Here is an 18,063-nt window from a genome sequence, read left to right as displayed (position 1 = left end):
GCTTTTTCTTATCTGTGAAACTTTTTATCTGCCCTTCAATTCTGAATGATAGCTTTGCTGGGTAGAGTAATCTTGGTTGTAGGTTCTTGCTATTCATCACTTTGAATATTTCTTGCCACTCCCGTCTGGCCTGCATAGTTTCTGTTGAGAAATCAGCTGACAGTCGTATGGCTGCTCCCTTGTAGGTAACTGTTTTTCTCTTGCTACTTTTAATATTCTCTTTCTGTCCTTTGCTCTTGGCATTTTAATTATGATGTGTCTTGGTGTGGTCCTCTTTGGATTCCTTTTGTTTGGGGTTCTGTGTGCTTCTTGGACTTGTAAATCTATTTCTTTCACCATGTGGGGGAAGTTTTCAGTCATTATTTCTTCAAATAGGTTTTCAGTATCTTGCTCTCTCTCTTCTTCTGGCACCCCCATAATTCTGATGTTGGTACGCTTGAGGTTGTCCCAGAGGCTCCTTACACTATCTTCATATTTTTGGATTCTTTTTTCTTTTTGTTTTTCCGGCTGAGTGTTTTTTGCTTCTTTGTATTTCAACTCTTTGACTTGATTTTTGCGATCCTCTAGTCTGCTGTTAGGTCTCTGTATAATATTTTTTATTTCAGTCAGTGTATGTTTAATTTCTAGTTGGTCCTTCTTCGTATCCTCGAGGGTCTTGCTAAATTTATCGGCCTTTTCTAGGAAATTCTTAAAAAACCTTATAACCATGGTTTTGAACTCTATATCCAGTCATTTGCTTTCCTCCATTTCTTTCATTTGTGATCTGTTTCTTTGTCTCCGCATTTTCGCTGCTTCCCTGAGTTGGTAGAGTAGCTTTGTGTGGTAGGTGTCCTCTAGGGTCCAGTGGCTCAAGCCTCCCCAGTTACCTGAGGTGGACACCCTTGGTGCACCCCTTTGTGGACTGTGTGTACAGCCTTGTTGTAGTTAAGTCTTAATTGTTGTTGGTATCACTGGGAGGAATTGACCTCCAGGCCAGTTGGCTGTGAGGATCAGCTGTGTCTACGCTGGTAGAACTTCTGTCCTGGAGACACTCTTATGAGACAAGACTTGCAAAATTGCAAAAGCCTCTGTGCTCAGCTTGGATGGGGCGGAGTTTCAGGGCGGAGCAGACAGCCTTGGTTTCCTGTCAGCCCTGCCCTATGAGGCCCCTATGTCTCAGTGTGCCGTGGTAATCGCTGCAAGCACCTCTGAGAGAAAGCCGCCCTTGAGTTCCGCCCGCTGCCAGACAGTCCATTTTCTCCCCGAATGAGTCGGGGTTCCCAGAAACTTGCCCGGAACTGGAGTTCAACACAATCGGGAGCTTCTGTCTCCCTCCTGCTTTAGAAAGCCAGCCGCGCACTCAGCCTCCCGTGCACTCAGCAGTCAGTCCTCTCTGTGCGTGCGCACGCCTCCAGACCTCTGCCTTGCGCAGCTCCCCTGAGTCTCAGTGTGCTTTCTTTTTCCTGACAGTCCAGATTCCCCCCGAATGAGTCTGGTTTCCCAGCATCTTACCCGGGACTGGAGTTCAGTGCAGTCGGGAGTTTCCTTCTCCCTCCCGCTTTAGAAAGCCAGCTGCGCACTCAGCCGCCCGTGCACACAGCCTTCCGTCCTCTCCGCGTGCGAGCCTCCGTACCTCAGCCTTTTGTAGCTCCTCTGAGTCTCAATGTACTTTCCTCTTTTCTTCTAGTTGTAGAATTTCCACTCAGCCAGCATTCCTGTGGTTCTGGATGATGTCTGTTTTGTCTTTTAGTTGTAGTTTTGATATTGTTGTGCAAGGCAGCAGTTTAGGTGTTTACCTATGCTGCCATCTTGGTTTCTCCTGATAGTTTTAATATATTTTATTTTGTTAGGACAAATTTACTTGAGAATTCTTTTGTGACTCACAGTGTAATGAAGTATTGCAAATTTACTGTGTTAAAATTAAAAAAATTTTAAGTTAATGGGTGTTAGGTAAATGAGCTGTATTTCTCAAGAAGTGGAAGGTCATACAAATTGGGATGCAACTCTCATGAGAATCTTTAATTTCTTTTTTTTAAAAAATATATTTTATTGATTTTTTTACAGAGAGGAAGGGAGAGGGATAGAGAGTTAGAAACATCGATGCGAGAGAAACATTGATCAGCTGCCTCCTGCACACCCCCTGCTGGGGATGTGCCTGCAACCAAGGTACATGCCCTTGACCGGAATCGAACCTAGGACCCTTCAGTCTGCAGGCCGATGCTCTATCCTCTGAGCCAAACCAGTTAGGGCGAGGATCTTTAATTTCAAATATGTACCTTGTGTTAGAAAAGGAGTTAGTTGGTCTTTTTTTTAAAAATCATCTTTGTTATTTAATCCTGAAGGATTAATTTTTCTTCTGTTATAAAAAGAGACCTCTAATACTTGTAACAATAATGGATCCATAAATATATTCTCAATCATTGGCCTACTTAAGTTTTATTTATCACTATATTTGGCATCTCCATACTACCTGGCAATAGCAGGGACTCAGATATTTGTTGATGGACAATGTTGGTTATTGTTAATTGCAATAAAATATACCTTCATTTGCTCTTTATGTAGTAATGGGTTACTTGGAATTGTTTCTAAAATTACACTAAAAAGCCAAGTTACCTTTGTAACTTTAAAACCTATATTAAAATATTTTGAATGTGTTCTCTCAAAGCTTTAGGCTGAATGATTTTTCTGAAATTCCTCTCCACCCTCCCTCTAGCCTTTGGAATGGAAATAGATTTTAGAAGTAGCTATAGTAATTTTAAACAAGCAAAATGACTGTTGACTGCAGTTTTCTGAGGCTAATATCATAACACGTTCTCATAAGTTGCCAGGGGTAGTATAGTAAAAAGTGTTGAGAGGTTCAGTAATTAGCATAAAATTAAATATTCTAAATATTATTGGAATAATTTGGTAATGAGAAAAAGTATTTGATGATTAATTTTAATTTATATGTATATACATAAATATACTTTATCTTTGTTAAAAGTGAATGTATAAATGAGTGTTAAAACTGCACAAAGAGAAATATCCTAAATTATTCTATTTCTGTTTATTTCAGGGCTGAAAACAGACTGAATCATTTTTCAGAGTTAAAAGGCAGTCAAGACAAGATGGGGACTCCTGGTTCTGGAAGGAAACGGACACCTGTGAAAGACCGATTTTCTGCAGAAGATGAAGCTCTGAGTAACATTGCCAGAGAGGTGTGTGTGGAAAACCCCCTCTCAACACTGACATGTGCAGATGAGAATATTGTAAAAATGCTGGGGTTAGAGAGTTATAGACGTTCATTCACTGAGCTAGTTTCACAATGTTTGCTATAAGTGATGTATTTGACCTCTGAAATACTGTATTAGAATAAAATATAGTTGCCATCTCTTTACTTGGATATTTATTCAACTCATTTAAAATTAATTTCTCATTTTCTTTTTGTGGATAATATGAGTTCCAGGTACTAGTCCTAATATATTGAAATTTATAATTAATCTTCATATTGAAACTTAAGGTAATTAGAATCTTGAAAATATAACTAGATTATAGATGTTCATTGGGCTACATACAGTTAATATGTATATTACACAGGAGGCACTGTGTAAATGTTGATAGAATTAATCCTTATTTGGTATCTGCTCAGATTCAGTGTCTTAGCTGTTTTTTTAAATATTGCAGTGGAATTTTTATGTTTAATTTTTAGCTAGTAGCAGGGCTTCTGGAGCATTTTTGTTTCAGTTTGTTGACAACTCAGAAAAAGAAAAAAAAGGAAAGGGGTGTCACCTGTTGAATCACTAGCAACATTTCCTGTTGCATATTAGAAATTTAAGATAACTCCTAGCTGTGATTTCTTAGTGAGGTGCCTACTTTGTTTCAGACTCTAACTCTATCTATAGCTGCAGACCTGGCCATAAACTAATCTAGTACATGAGTTGTTTAGAGTACTGCATTATTAAATTACATTTTTTTGGTGAGAATCCCTCATCACTTCCTCTTAGTTATTCTTAGTAAATAACTCATTTCGAACTAGTGCTGTTTCCTTTTGACATATTACACAGTCTTTTTTGGCCAGTTCATTGTTACATTTTTCCTCTTTTAAGCTACTCAGATAGCTTTTGAATTAGAAGTCAAATTCTGTAGGAGAATATTTGAAGCAAAGAAAAGTAAATTAAAAATTGATGACAAAATTTATAATGCTTTAACAAAATTAAAAAATCAGTGAGATATTTTAAAATAAAAAGGTAAAGGATATTTTAAAATGAAATAAGGTAGCTATTACTTTACAACAATATTAAATATTTGCATAAGTAAAGTATTTTGGAAGCCTTGTAGTTTTAGTTGAAAATGGAAACTATGTAAAATGTTTACTTCCAAAATTGGAGGCATATACTCAGATTTCTGAAAGGGGAGAGTATACTAGCACCTGCTAGGCTCTTTTTGTACTGTCATTAAGTATTTGAACTCTTTTTGAGGGTATGATGCTTCATTTACAAAATCGTTACTAAGTTCTAACATCCAACATTTGAGTACTTACTCTGTGACAAACACTATTCTAAGTATTAAAAATGCATTAATTAATTTAGTCCTCACAAAATTCTGAGATTGGCTTTATTATTAGTTTCATTTTACAGATGAAGAAACCATTGCACAGAAAAGTTAAGTAACTTTCCTAAGGTCGTCACATAGTTAGGAAATAGTCGAGCTTAGATTCAAACTAATGAACTCTGGCTCCAAAGTCTGAGCATACAACCACTCACTCTGCTATACTGTATCTGAATCTTCTCCAGCTCCTTCATTAATCGCTTGTTTTTCTATAACTTTTCATGATTTTGAAAGTACTTCCATATCTTGGTTCTCACAACAGCCTTGTGAGTTAGGTAGGATAGGTATTATTATTAGCCTTATTTGTAGATAAGGAAACAGATGAAGCTGAGAGATAAATGTCAAAAAGGTTGTTTCCATATCTTGGCTATTGTAAATAATACTACAATGAACATGGGGGTGTATATATCTTTTTGAGTTAGTGTTTTTGTTTTCATTAGATAAATACCCAGAAATGGAATTGTTGGACCATAAAGCAGTTTATTTAAAAATTTTTGAAGAACCTCTGTGTTGTTTTCTGTAGTGGCTGTACCAATTTTTATTTCACCAGTTGTTCACAGTACTCTTTTCTCCACATCCTTGCCAACATTTATTATTTCTTATTCTCTTGATGAGAGCCTTTCTAACAGGTGTTTGGTGATATCTCATTGTGGTTTTGATTTGCATTTATATTGAATACCTTTTCATGTATCTGTTGGCCATCACTATGTCTTCTTTGGAAAAATATCTATTCAGATCCTCTACCCAATTTTTAATTGGATTGTTGTGCTCTCTTCCACAGCACATATACATACTAAAATTGAATTGTTGTTCTAATTCTATGAAATATGCCATTGGTATTTTGATAGGAATTGCATTCAATCTATACATTACTTTGGATAGTATGGACATTTTCTTTTTCTTTTTTTTAATATTTTTATTGATTTCAGAGAGGGAAGGGAGAGGGAGAGAGAGATGGATTTGGTGATGAGAGAATCATTGATTGACTGCCTCCTGCATGCCCCCTACTGGGATCAAGCCTGCAACCTGGGCATGTGCCCTGACTGGGAATCAAACTATTACCTCTTGGTTCATGCTCAACCACTGAACCATGCTGGCTGGGCTCTTTTTCTTTTTAAATAAATCCTTACTCCAGATTATGTTTTTCATTGATTCTAAAGAGAGAGAAAGGCGGGGGGCGGGGGGGGGGGTGGAGAGAGAGAGAGAGAGAGAGAGAGAGAGAGAGAGAGAGAGAGAGAGAGAGAGAGAGAGATTGATGTGAGAAAGAAACATCAATCAGTTGCCTCCTGTATGCACCATAAAAGGGGATCAAGTCTGCAAGCTTGGTGACCTGGCTGGGAATCGAACCCACCAACTTTTGGTTTACTGGACAGTGCTCCAGTCAACTGAGCCAACAGGCCAGGGCAGTCTTCCCTCTTCTTGAATTTTTTTGGAATAGTTTGAGAAGGATAGATGTTAGTTCTTCTTTGAACCTTTGGTAAAATTCATTTTGATTATAGCTTCAGTTTCATTAGATGAACCGTAATCAGTTCATTCAGATTTTCTGTTTCTCCTTGAATCAGTGTTGAGAGATTGTGTGTTTCTAGGAATTTATCCATTTTTTTCCAGATGGTCCCATTTGTTGGCATAGAGTTGTTCATAATATTTTCTTACAGTCTTTTCTATTTCTGTGGTATCAGTTGTTATTTCTCCTCTTTCATTTCTGATTTTATTCATTTGGGTCCTCTCTTTTTTTCTTGACGAATTTGGTTAAAAGTTTATTAATCTAGTTTTCTCTTTTCAAAGAACCTGCTCTTCTTGGTTCAGTGATCTTTTGTATTTTTTAAAGACTATTTTGGTTTTTTTTGCTCTGATTTTTATTATTTCTTTCCACTTTAGGCTTTGTTTGTTGTTTTTTTTAAAAATATATTTTGATTGATTTCAGAGAAGAAGGGAGAGAGAGAGAAACATTGATGAGAGAATGATGAGAGAGAAGCATTGATCGGCTGCCTCCTGCACGCCACTTACTGGGGATCAAGCCCGCAACCCGAGCATGTGTCCTGACTGGAAATTGAACCATAACCTCCTGGTTCACAGGTCGACACTCAAACACTGAGCCACACTGGCCATGTTGTTATTTTTCTAGTTCCTTTAGGTGTAAAGTTAGATCGTTTATTTGAGATTTATTTTGTTTCTTGAGGTAGGCCTTGCAATGCTATGAATTTCCCTCTTAGGACTACTTTCCCTGTGTCCCTTAGATTTTGGCTTGTTGTGTTCTCCTTTTCATTTGTTTCCGGGTATCTTTTTATTTCTTCCTTGATCTCATTGTTAACTCATTTTTTGTTTAGTAACATGTTATTTATCCTCAATGTGTTTGTGTGTTTTTCAGATTTTTTCCTGTGATTGATATCTAGTTTCATACTATCATGGTCAGAGAAGATGCTTGATATTTGATTTCAATCTTCTTAAATTTATTGAGACTTGTTTTGTGTTCTAACCTGTGGTCTATCCTAGAAAATGTTCCATGTGCACTTGAAAAGAATATATTCTGCTGCATTGGGGTGAAATGCTCTGAAGATATTAATGAAATCCATCTAATCTAGTGTGTCATTTAAGGCCGCTCTTTCCTTGTTGATTTTCTGTATGGAAGGTATATTCATTTATGTCAGTGGGGTATTTATACAGTTGTGAGTATGTGAAACACAGAGTTTATTCTTGTATTTTTATATTATTACTTATTAATTATTGTCTTATTTTCCATATGAACAACTGTAAACCTAGTTTTGCCTCCCTTTGTAAATGGGTCTTGTTCTCTTATCCATTCAGCTATCCTCTGTGTTTTGGCTGGAGCATTTAAACCATTTACATTGATAAGTACATATTTATTGGCATTTTAGTCTTCATAACTGTGTTCCTCTTTTTCCCCTTCTTTCTTCTTCTTAATGAAGACCCTTCAACATTTCTTGAAATACTGGTTTGGTGGTAATGAATTCTTTTAGCGTTTTGTTGCCTGGAAATATCTTTATTTCACCTTCAATTTTTAAATAATAGCCTTGCTGGTAAGGTAGTCTTGGTTATAGGCCCTTGCTTTTCATCACTGAATATTTCATGCCAGTCCCTTCTGGCCTGATATGTTTTGTTGAGAAATCAGCTGACAGTCTTATGGGAGGCTAACTGTCTTTCTCTTGCTGCTTTTAAGATTCTGTCTTTGTCTTTGATCCATGGAATTTTAATTATGATGTGTCTTGCTGTGGGCCTCTTTGTGTTCATCTTGCTTAGGACTCACTGCGCTTCCTGGACTTGTATGTCTTTTTCCTTCATCAGGTTAGGGAAATTTTCAGTCATTATTTCTTCAAATAGGTTCTCAATTTCTTGCTCTCATTATTCTTCTGGTATCCCCATGATGAGGAAGTCATCATACTTAATGTTATCTATAAGGTCTCTTAAACTATTATCATTTCTTTAAATGACCAGTGGCAAAATCTCCTTGATCACTTTAGCTGGGTGCTCCAGAAATGTCCCTTGTGTGGGTTATGTGAGTCCTCCTATTGTAATTGAGTCTTGATTGCTAGTAGCCTGTTCATATGTGGGATTGACCCTCAGGTTGGCTGACTGAGGATTGACCCTGACTACAATATATAAGCTGCTGTGGGGTGTTGACCACACTAAGTGGAATTTGCCTCAGCAAGGTTCAGTGACTGCTGAGGTCTCCCTTTGGTTATGCCTCTTGTATAGCTAATTGGATCCTTCTCTGATGTTGACTGAGGCTTGCCAATGTATGTGTTTGTTCTGGGCCTCTTGGGAGGGACTTTGGTGCAAGTCAGTGTCAGATGCTGCCTGTGTCTGGTCCTGGGTAACCTGTTTGGAGCTAGAAAGTGATCCACAGTTTGTGGCTGCCTCTGCTGTGCCTGGGTGTACGTGAGAAGGACAAAGCTGCACACCAAGGCTGGTTTCCACCAGCACTGAGTCCAGGGGCAGGTCAGCAAGGCACCCGCCGAGATCCGCCCAATGGCTGCCTGTTAGGCTCCATCACTGAAAGAGCCTCTGGTGGTACTTGAGTTGCAAGAGATAGGTTCTCAGTGAATCACAAGGGGTAGGGGTGAGCAGTGTTTACTAGATTGATACAGTCTTAAACTTGGTGCCAGTGCTGGGTTTGAGGCCACTTAGCAAAAGTCCCATGGTACACCAAGGCTTGCTATCATCCACTGGGTTTCCCCAGACTTCTGTAGTGGGACGAGGTCTCAGGGAATTGTCAGGGTAAGGGCAGTAGAGTTTATCAGGCCCAAACAGACCAAGATTTGGCCGTGTGAAGGGAGGGCTCTAAAGAGTAGGGGTCGAATGTGCGAGGGAAAAATGGCCCCTGGCTAGAACCACACCAATCAGTCTGGCCTGGATTTTACCCGGACCTCCTGGAGAGCTTGAGCCCAGCCGGGCAGGGCTGTGGGGAATCCACAGGGTGGGGCTCGTAGATCTCTGGTGAGGGGGAGGCACTCCTCAGGCACTCAGAAAAGTGGGGGGAATGGCCTGTGTTCCAGAACCATATCTCAGTTTGTTCTGGATTCTGCCTGGACTTCCTGGAGTGCTTTATCTCGGCAAGGTGGTCTGCCAGGAATCAGGAGAGTGGGTTTTCTGGGAGTCCAGAGGGTGGGGCTGCTGGGAGTTCGATGGGTGGGGCTAGTGGATCTTTGTGAAAGGGAGCCACTGGTCAGGTTCATGGCAAGATGGGAGAAATAGTTCCCACCCTAGAGCCACACTACTCAGTCACTGACATCCTCTGAGTCTGCCCAGACCTCTACACGCTGGGCCCAGACAGTTGACTCCCACAGCAGGGCATGAGTTCAGGTTGAGTGCTTGCAAACAAGATTTTGTGTACTGGCCCTTTAAGGGGGTGCTTAGCCCAGCCGGTGTGGCTCAGCAGTTGAGCATTGATCTAGGAACCAAGAGGTCACCGGTGTGATCCCCTATCAGGGCACATGCCTGGGTTGTGGGCTCCATCCCCAGTAGGGCGGTGTGCAGGAATCAGCCCATTGATGATATTTCTCTCTCATTGATGTTTTTATCTCTCTCCCTCTCTATTTCTCCCTCCCTCCCTCCCTCTCTTCCTTTCTCCCTCTCCCCCTCCCCTTTTTTCCCTCTCCCCCTCTCCCCCCCTCCCCTCCTCTCTCTCTAAAAATCAATTAAAAATTTTTTTTTAAAAAAAAGAGGGTGCTAGGTTTCAAGCAGACTCCTGTCTCCCTGGCGGACAGAATGCCAACTGATCTTCACAGCCAGATGTTATGTGGGTGCTTCTTCCTGGCTCTGGCACTCTGGGCCGCAGAGCCTGGCATGGCATTGACACACCCTCGCTCCTAAGGGGGAACCTTGGCAGCTGAGGGATCTTTCCGGATTCTCAGCCACCATCTGTGAGAGCTGGACCAGCCCATTTCTTATCTCTTCCTTCCTACCACTTTCCTCATGGCTTCTGTAAATCCTTGGTTATAAGACTTCGGTTCAGCGAGTCTTCAGTTGGTTATTGAGGTTGATTGTTCTATATTTTAGTTGTGATTCCAGTTTGGTCCTGAGAGGAGGTGAGTGCAACTTCCACCTCCTCCGCCACCATCTTGGATCTCTCTTTCTTAGTTTTTGGATGATCTGAGAATCCTTCCAGCTCTGAAATTCTGTGATTTCTCTCAAGATCCATGACCCAAAGAAAATTAATGCTCATAATGCACAGTTCTTTTAATTCTAAAGAATCAGTGACAGGCATAGAAATTGATCTTGTTTTATAGAAGTTAGAGTCTAGACTTTATTGTTGAGCAGAATTTACACGTGTACATATTTGGTGCTTAAACCTACTTGTAATTAATAATAAGGAAAAAAGAAAGTTCTATGGCTGTTTAACATTTGTGCTGCTCGAACTTTTGGATTTCATTTTTTAATAACTTAATGAGATATAATTCACATAATATAATTCACCCATTGGAAGTGTGTAATTCAAATATACCAATGGTTTTTGGTATATTACATTATTAGTTATTTAAAGTTGTTAAAATATATATAACAAAATTTGCCATTTTAACCATTTTTAAGTCTACAATTTAGGGCCATTAATTACATTCACTCTGTTGTGTAACCATCACCACTATCTATTTCTAAAATCTTTTCATCACCCCACACAGAAATTCTGTAACCATTAAGCAATAACTTTCTACTTCTCTCTCTACCAGCCCCTGGTAACTTTTCTTTTTTTAAAGCATTCATTTTCTTTTCTTTTTTAAAAATACGTTTTTATTGATTTCAGAGACAGGAAGGGAGAGCGAGAGAGAAATAGAAACATCAGTGCTGAGAGACAATCAGTCATTGATTGGCTGCCTCCTGTATGCCCTCTACTGGTGATTGAGCCTGCAATCCAGGCATGTGCCCTGACTGGGAATCGAACCATGACCTCCTGGTTCATAGGTATCCGATGCTCAACCATTGAGCCAGGCAGACTTTTAGTTTACTATATGTCTCTTGCATTTGACTATTCTAGATATTTCATAAGTGGAATTATATAGTATTTGTCCTTATGTGTCTGGCTTATTTCACTTATCATCATGTCTTCAAGATTTACCCATGTTCTAGCATGTATCAGAATTTCATTCCTGCACACCCCTTTAAGTCACTTAATTCCTTTATGTGACTGAATAATATTTCCTAAATATCGTTTACCTATTTATTTGTTAATGGACACTGATTAGATTTTATTTTGCTGCCTAAGGAGGTAATAGCCATTCTAGGCATCCAGTAATGAGAACCAAAAATTTGTGGTTTAGCAGCCTGAGAAAGATACAAAAGGAACATTTGTGCTTAGTTTAAAAGACATTGTTCATTGTTATTGTTGTATGGAATGGTAGTCTTAATTGCTCAATAGAGCTAATGATCTTTTCATAGTTATCTTGCTATTTTTATTTGAGTGATTTATTCATTTTTAGGTCTTGGCAAGTTAAAGGTAAAATACTTATGGCAAGCATACCAGCTTTATTATTATTGTTGTTGTTAATCCTCACCCAAGGATATTTTTCCCATTGATTTTCAGAGAGAGTGGAAGGGAGGGGGGAACCAAGAGGAGAGAAGAGAGAAAAAGAGAAAGAGAGAGGGAGAGAGAGAAGCATCGATTTGAGAGAGACATTGATTGGTTGCCTCCCACACACACCCTGACTGGGGTGGGGTTTGAATTTGCAACCCAGGTATGTGCCCTTGACTGGGAATCGAACCTATGGAAATCGGTACTCGGGCCTATGTTCTAACCACTGAGTCACATCTACCAGGGTAAGGATACTAACTTTTTAAAATGCAAAGAATCACCCTGGCTTGTGTGGCTCAATTGCCTAAAAATCAATAAAAATATTTTTAAGGAATGCAGAGAATTATTATAATCAGCAATAATTAAGAACATTAATACCATGTTTTATTTGAGAATAGGGTGGTTGTTCTTACTCTTTATCCTAGGATGTTTATTGGTGGGAGGGAGTGGGGGGTAGAGAGAGAGAGAGATCGATTTTCTCCTGTACACCCCCTGACCAGGGACTGAACCCACAACCTAGGTATGTGCCATGACCAGGAACTGAACCCATAACCTTTTTGGTGTACAAGGTGATGCTCCAGTCAATTGAGTCACCTGGCTGGGAGAGAATAGAGGTTTTTTGTTTTGTTTTGCTTGTTTATTCCAACATGGCCTGGCCCCTTGCAGGTTTGCTCAGTGGTTAAAGCGTTGGCCCTAAGACAGAAGGGTCTCAGGTTCGATTCCGGTGAATGGGCAGGTACCTAGGTTGTCTCTCTCACTTCGGTGTTTCTCTCTCTCTCTCTGTCTCCCCTCCTCCCTTCCACTCTCTCTAAGAATTAATGGAAAAAATAATCCTCCGGTGAGAATTAAAAACACAGACCCAAAAACATGGCCCTGGCCGGTGTGGCTCAGCTGATTGGATGTCATCCGGTGCACTGAAAGATTATTGGCTTGATTCCCAGTCAGGGCACATGCCCGGGTTGTGGGTTCCATCCCAGGAAGGGGTTGTGCAGGAGGCAGCTGATTGATGTTTTGCTCTCACACTGATGTTCTTCTCTCTTTCTTTCTCCCTTCTGCTCTCTCTAAGAATAAAAAAAAAAATTAAAAACAAATAAACAACCATGAATTTTGAATGTCATTCATTCAGTAAATGTTTATTGAGCATCTGCTCTTCACAGGTGCTGTGTCAGGTACAGAGGATATGGAATGGACAGGGCTAACATGGTCATTTCCCTTATGTAGCTTAGGTTCTAGAAAAGATAATAGACATAAAACAAGTAATTACCTAATGGACGAGTTCCTCAATTTCAGCTCCCTTTTTCTTTCATAATTAATGTCTACATTTAGTATGGTGATTTCTTTTCTGAAATTGAAAGCTATGATTGTCAGTGTATGTCAGTATATGTCACAATCAGTGGTATTCTTGGAATTGAGAGAACAATTTAACTGTGTCAAGTACTTTGAGTGAATAGTAAATGGTTTTATTATAGAGTGTGTGACAGGGCAACTCAGGTTTTGGGAAGGCTTTCTTAACAAAGTACCCTTCAACTGAATTTTGAAGGATGAGTGCAATTATTTAGGCGACGGGGCAGGGGTAGGGGTGGGAAGGGAATTGTCAGATGTTGGGAAGAGCTTTCCAGTCAGAGGGAACTCTATAGGACAAGCTTTTGAGCTGAAAGAATGTTGAGAATTCAGATAACAAAAATAACAGCTGACATTACTGAGCTCTTGTTATAAACCAGGCACTGTTATAAGTACTTTAAATGCATTTAATCCTCATAACTCTATTGGGTCTACTGTTCTCATTTATCAAGGATGAATCCAAGGCATGGAGAAGGGAAATAAGTTGCAGTTACTAGAAAGAGGTAGAACTGAAATTTACACTTGGGCTTCTGCACTCTTAACTATTGTGCCTCCCATAATATCACTGTTAATAACCTGGGCAGCAAAAAGGAGAGTAGCCAGAGGTTAGTTACAGATGCCAGGTCATGTAGGCCAGTGGTTCTCAACCAAGGGTCATTTTGTCCCCCAGGGGACATTTAGCAGTGTAGAGATATTTTTGCCTGTCACAAGGGGTGTGGGAGGAGAGACATGGGGGTGTGCTCCTGGCATTTGTGGGTAGAGGCCAGGGGTACTGCTAAAACATCCTACAGTGTATAGGAAACCTTCCCCACCCCAATCCACTCCCCCACCCCCAATGAAAAATTAACTGGCCTAATTGTCAATAGGGCAAGATTGAGAACCCTGATATGAACTCTTAACAGAATCTGTTTAGGATTTTGGTCTGTGTTATAAGAGCAGTGGAAAAACATTGAAGAGTTTTAAGTACGGGTGCGACATGATCAGATTTGTGCCATATGAGGATGACTTTACTGTAAGTTTGATATTATAGCAGAAAGAGGCATCAGTGGATGAGGGTGAGGACTCATAAGACTTGCAGAGGCAGTGGTGGCTTGGCCTAGAGTGATGACCGTGGGGGTGATGAGAGATGGTTGGAATAGAGAGGTAAGTAGTTGGACGTTCAGCGTGTGACTATGGTTTGTGTAACAGCCAGGGGAAGTTTTGGCTTGTGCATCTTTGTGGATAGTAGGGAACAGTAGAGTGGGGAGGAGGTTTGGGGAGGGAAGATCATGTATTTATGTTGGCATGTGTTGAGTTAAGGTGCCTGTGAGGCATCTAAGTGGAGATTTTGAAGAGGTAGCTTTGGAAATATAGATCAAGAGGTCAAAGGAGAGGTGTGTGCTGAAGATAGACCTTTGAGACTTGTCAGCATGTAGAAGGTAATTGAAATACAGAGTGTGGATGAAATTTTCTAGGGAGAAAGTATAGTGTTGAAGAAAATCACTCTTCAGGTGGAGCCCTGAAGAGCTAAGATTTTGCCCTAACTGGTTTGGCTCAGTGGAGAACGTCGGCCTGCGGACTCAAGAGTCCCAGGTTCGATTCTGGTCAAGGGCATGTACCTTGGTTGTGGGCACATACCCAGTAGGGGGTGTGCAGGAGGCAGGTGATAGATGTTTCTAATTATCGCTCTCCCTTCCTCTCTGTAAAAAATCAATAAAAAATATATTTTTTAAAAAAGAGCTAAGATTTCAAAGTCAAGTCTCGAGTCTTTCTTAATTCTGACACTTTTTTGATCATTGTGTGTTTGGTTCAGATTGTTCCATGCAAATTGGATTCGTCTGAAAAAGTAACTCCACAGGAGGCAGAATTACTCTTATTTAAAAGACCTTTAAATGTTCTCAGTGATGGTACATAAAAATTTATAAGAGATTCTAAAATGTGAGTTACTTTTCAGAGTTATAAAAAGTGTATGTTTTTCTTTCCATTTCTACCCAGTTAAAAAAGTAAATAAAAAATTCCCCCTTTTTGTATTTATTGATTTTATTAGACAAATTCTTTGAAAGAGTAAATTTAAGTTGTTCTTTAGTCATTTGGGATTCCTTCTGTTGGCATTAGGGCATGAATTCAGCCAATGCCCATCAAGGGCAGATCTCTCTTTATCCCATCCAGTGTTAACTCTCAAATTTCTCTGTTCCTTGATTTGTCCCTCTAACCAGAATGAAGGGAGAATTATTGAACCTTAAGACTTAGTTTTGTGTCGTTATGATTGGAAAAATATTTGGTATAATGTTCATTGTCATAATCTTCACCATTCCTGTGACTTACAGGAATTTGGGAGTAAAAATTCAAATAGCATAGTATCATTAACCTAAACGTGAAGACTGTACTGGCAAAACCTCCCCTCTCCCCCTAGTATATCTGCTAGAACTGATTCACATTTTCTCCTTTGGTTAGATATGTCATTGTAGATTAAAAGTTTCAGTTTTCCTGTACTGTCATTTTATTGGGTTGTACTTAGACCTCAGTACTAAAGTCTATAATCTTAAATTTCCTCTCTCATTCCAAAAGAATATTTTGCTATCAAAAGGTCTTTGAATAAAGACAGCAGAAGAAAATGGGTTAAAAATCTCTGTATTTGACCTAATACATATTGGTATTTATGCTCAGAAAAATTTAAATATTTGGCGTTCAACTATCAAAAGCTTTTAAAAAGGTGGTGAAACATAATTATATTGTAAGATCTAAGAAAAATGCAACTTAAGATTTTCTACTAAAGGGATGTTGCTAGGAAATCGAGTGATGATTTTTATTTGTTAATTTGGAAACCATAGCAACACAATAAATATTATGTCTCTTAATTTGTCTTTCAGGGTTCTTTTGGCATGAGTGCCATGGAAGAATAAACAAAATTAAACACAGTAAACTCTGAGTCTTAGCTACCTGAATTAGTCATTTTCCATGAATGTTTACTTTCTAGAATTTTGTGTTTCAGATTTCTTGAAATGTAAGCATAGTCTGTAAAGGTCCAGATTACACCTGTCTCTATAGCTCATGCCAGTTGCATGGGTTTTATATTATGGATATACATGCAGGCTGACAATTGCAGGCATGGTTCAGTCAGTGCGTTATGAAAATTTAATTTGCCTCTCCTTAAAACTGTCACATGATCACAGTAGGCAAAAGCTTTAAAACTAGATGTTTCCCTTTTTATAAAGATACTTGAGTGTGTAATTTGATGTATTATTCTTTCTGGAAAATAGTAAATGCTGAAAGGTTTTGATGATAATGTAAGTATCCATGAGTCCACCACCCAACATTAACTGATGTCAACATTTTGTGACAGTTGTTTCTGATCTTTTCTTTACAAAGATAGGCAGGAAGGAAGAAGACATTATAAACCAAGTTTAGGAACCTTTGTTTCACTCCCCACCCCCAGGCCTATCTCCCCACCGCAACAGGGGATCACTTTAATAAAATAATAATATATTCTTCCTGTCCATTAAAGTTCTAGCATAGCCCTGGCCAGTGTGGTTTGGCTGGGCATTGTCCCACGCACTGAAAAGTTGAGGGTTTGATTCCCGGTCAAGGCATATGCCCAGGTTGGGGGCTAAATCCCTGGTAGGGAGCATGCATCACTCTCACACATCAATGGTTCTCTCTCTCTCCCTCTCCCTTTCTCCTTCTTTAAACATCAATAAAATTCTTTAAAAATAAATAAAAGTTCTCCCTTGTTTCATGGATTTTTGTGTATTGCTTCCTAAGCACTCTACAGGCACAGGTATGAAACAACTAGAACCATGTGAGAAACTGCCAGAATAATAGTGCAGTATGGCTGGAGAGTGGTAGGGGAACAAGAAACAGCCCCAGTGTTTAAGAGCCGTTCTTAAACATCAGGGACTGTGGAAGAAAGGCTGGGTTGGACATAAAGATTTGCAAACTACCAATATTACTCAGGGAGGGAACATAGAGTGAAAAAAGTGACATCAAGCCTGGAAGCTTTTATTATATTAAAATTTAAGGAGCTAGCAGGGGGAAATGAACCTATATATGAACAATTCGGAGGAAAAGAGGTCAGAGAGTCAAAAGGAAAAGCAGGAAAGACTAGTATTGCAGAAAGCCAGGAGGTGAGATTTTAAAGAAGGAATTGAGTGGTCATTGATGTTAGAAGTCCAGATAGGACAAGTGAGATAAGAATAGAAAAATTTTCCTACGTTTGGTAGTTAGTGGTCATTAGTTACTTTTGCATGAGCAATTTCAGTAAAGTGATTTGGGCAGAAGCCAGAATGCAGTCATTTGATGCGAGTGAGAATTAAGGAGGGAGGTGCTAGGAAAGTTGGTTATAAAGAGAACACAACGTAGAATTTAACCAGATGGTATTTTTCGTTGGTTTTTTTAAAGATAAGAGAGAGGCTTTGAACCTACTTATGATGAGAAGAACAAACCAATAGAGTAGGAAAGTGAAGACAGAGAAGAGAGATCAGATAGTTGGGCAAATTCCCTGGGGAGGATGGACTTTATGTTCTATAACAACATAAATTTATATTAGTTTATAGTTATATAACATAATTCTCTTGCCTTTGAATCTTAGGATAATGGGATCAAGCTTTAAAAAACACACCACATAGCTTCCCACCCCCCTCCCCCAATAATACATCCAAATGAAATTTGACTTGTGGATTATATTCCAAGGAAACAGTAAGCACTGTGCAGTGGATTGGATAGATCCTGCCTTACTTGTAGACCTCCTGGACAGATGGAAGGGTTATAATAGGCTTCGCCTTAGTTGTGCTTACTTGCAGTACCACTGGGAACTACAGCAAATTTACTTTAGTTCTGTGTGTATCTGAAGCAGTAATAAAATTCACATTTAAAATTCAAAAAGCATAAGGATGCTTTTGCATATTGGGCATTATAAAATTTATTATGGCTAAACATTTTACTTTAGGATGTTTTATTTCACTTGTTTCTTGGTGTTGTAGGCAGACTAATTCAACAGTTTATAGTATGGATTATCAAGGGCCGAAGGAGAGTTGAAATGGATAAAGTGAAGTTAGAATTAGGAAACAGAATGCTTAGGAGAGGAAAAGTGTTGGAATGGAAATGAAAGATTGGATTCAAGGGACATCGAACAGGAAGATTTGGTTAGGAAGTAG

At 39.3% G+C, this 18,063-nt stretch overlaps 1 protein-coding gene across 9 annotated transcripts in view; it reads left to right on the top strand.

Annotated features, from left to right (window-relative positions):
- Nucleotides 1-18,063, top strand: part of LRRFIP2 (LRR binding FLII interacting protein 2) — a 103,863-nt gene that overhangs the window by 14,462 nt on the left and 71,338 nt on the right. For all 9 annotated transcript variants that reach the window (XM_080674632.1, XM_080674630.1, XM_080674634.1 and 6 more), the window contains exon 2: nucleotides 3,035-3,176. In XM_080674632.1, the coding sequence (XP_080530758.1) occupies nucleotides 3,087-3,176 (90 nt within the window). In that variant the 5' untranslated portion in view covers nucleotides 3,035-3,086. The remainder of the gene's footprint in view (nucleotides 1-3,034; nucleotides 3,177-18,063) is intronic.

The sequence above is a fragment of the Plecotus auritus genome (assembly GCF_963455305.1).
Source record: "Plecotus auritus genome assembly, chromosome: 6".
Lineage (NCBI taxonomy): Eukaryota > Metazoa > Chordata > Mammalia > Chiroptera > Vespertilionidae > Plecotus > Plecotus auritus.
This window is presented reverse-complemented; position numbering and strand designations above follow the sequence as displayed.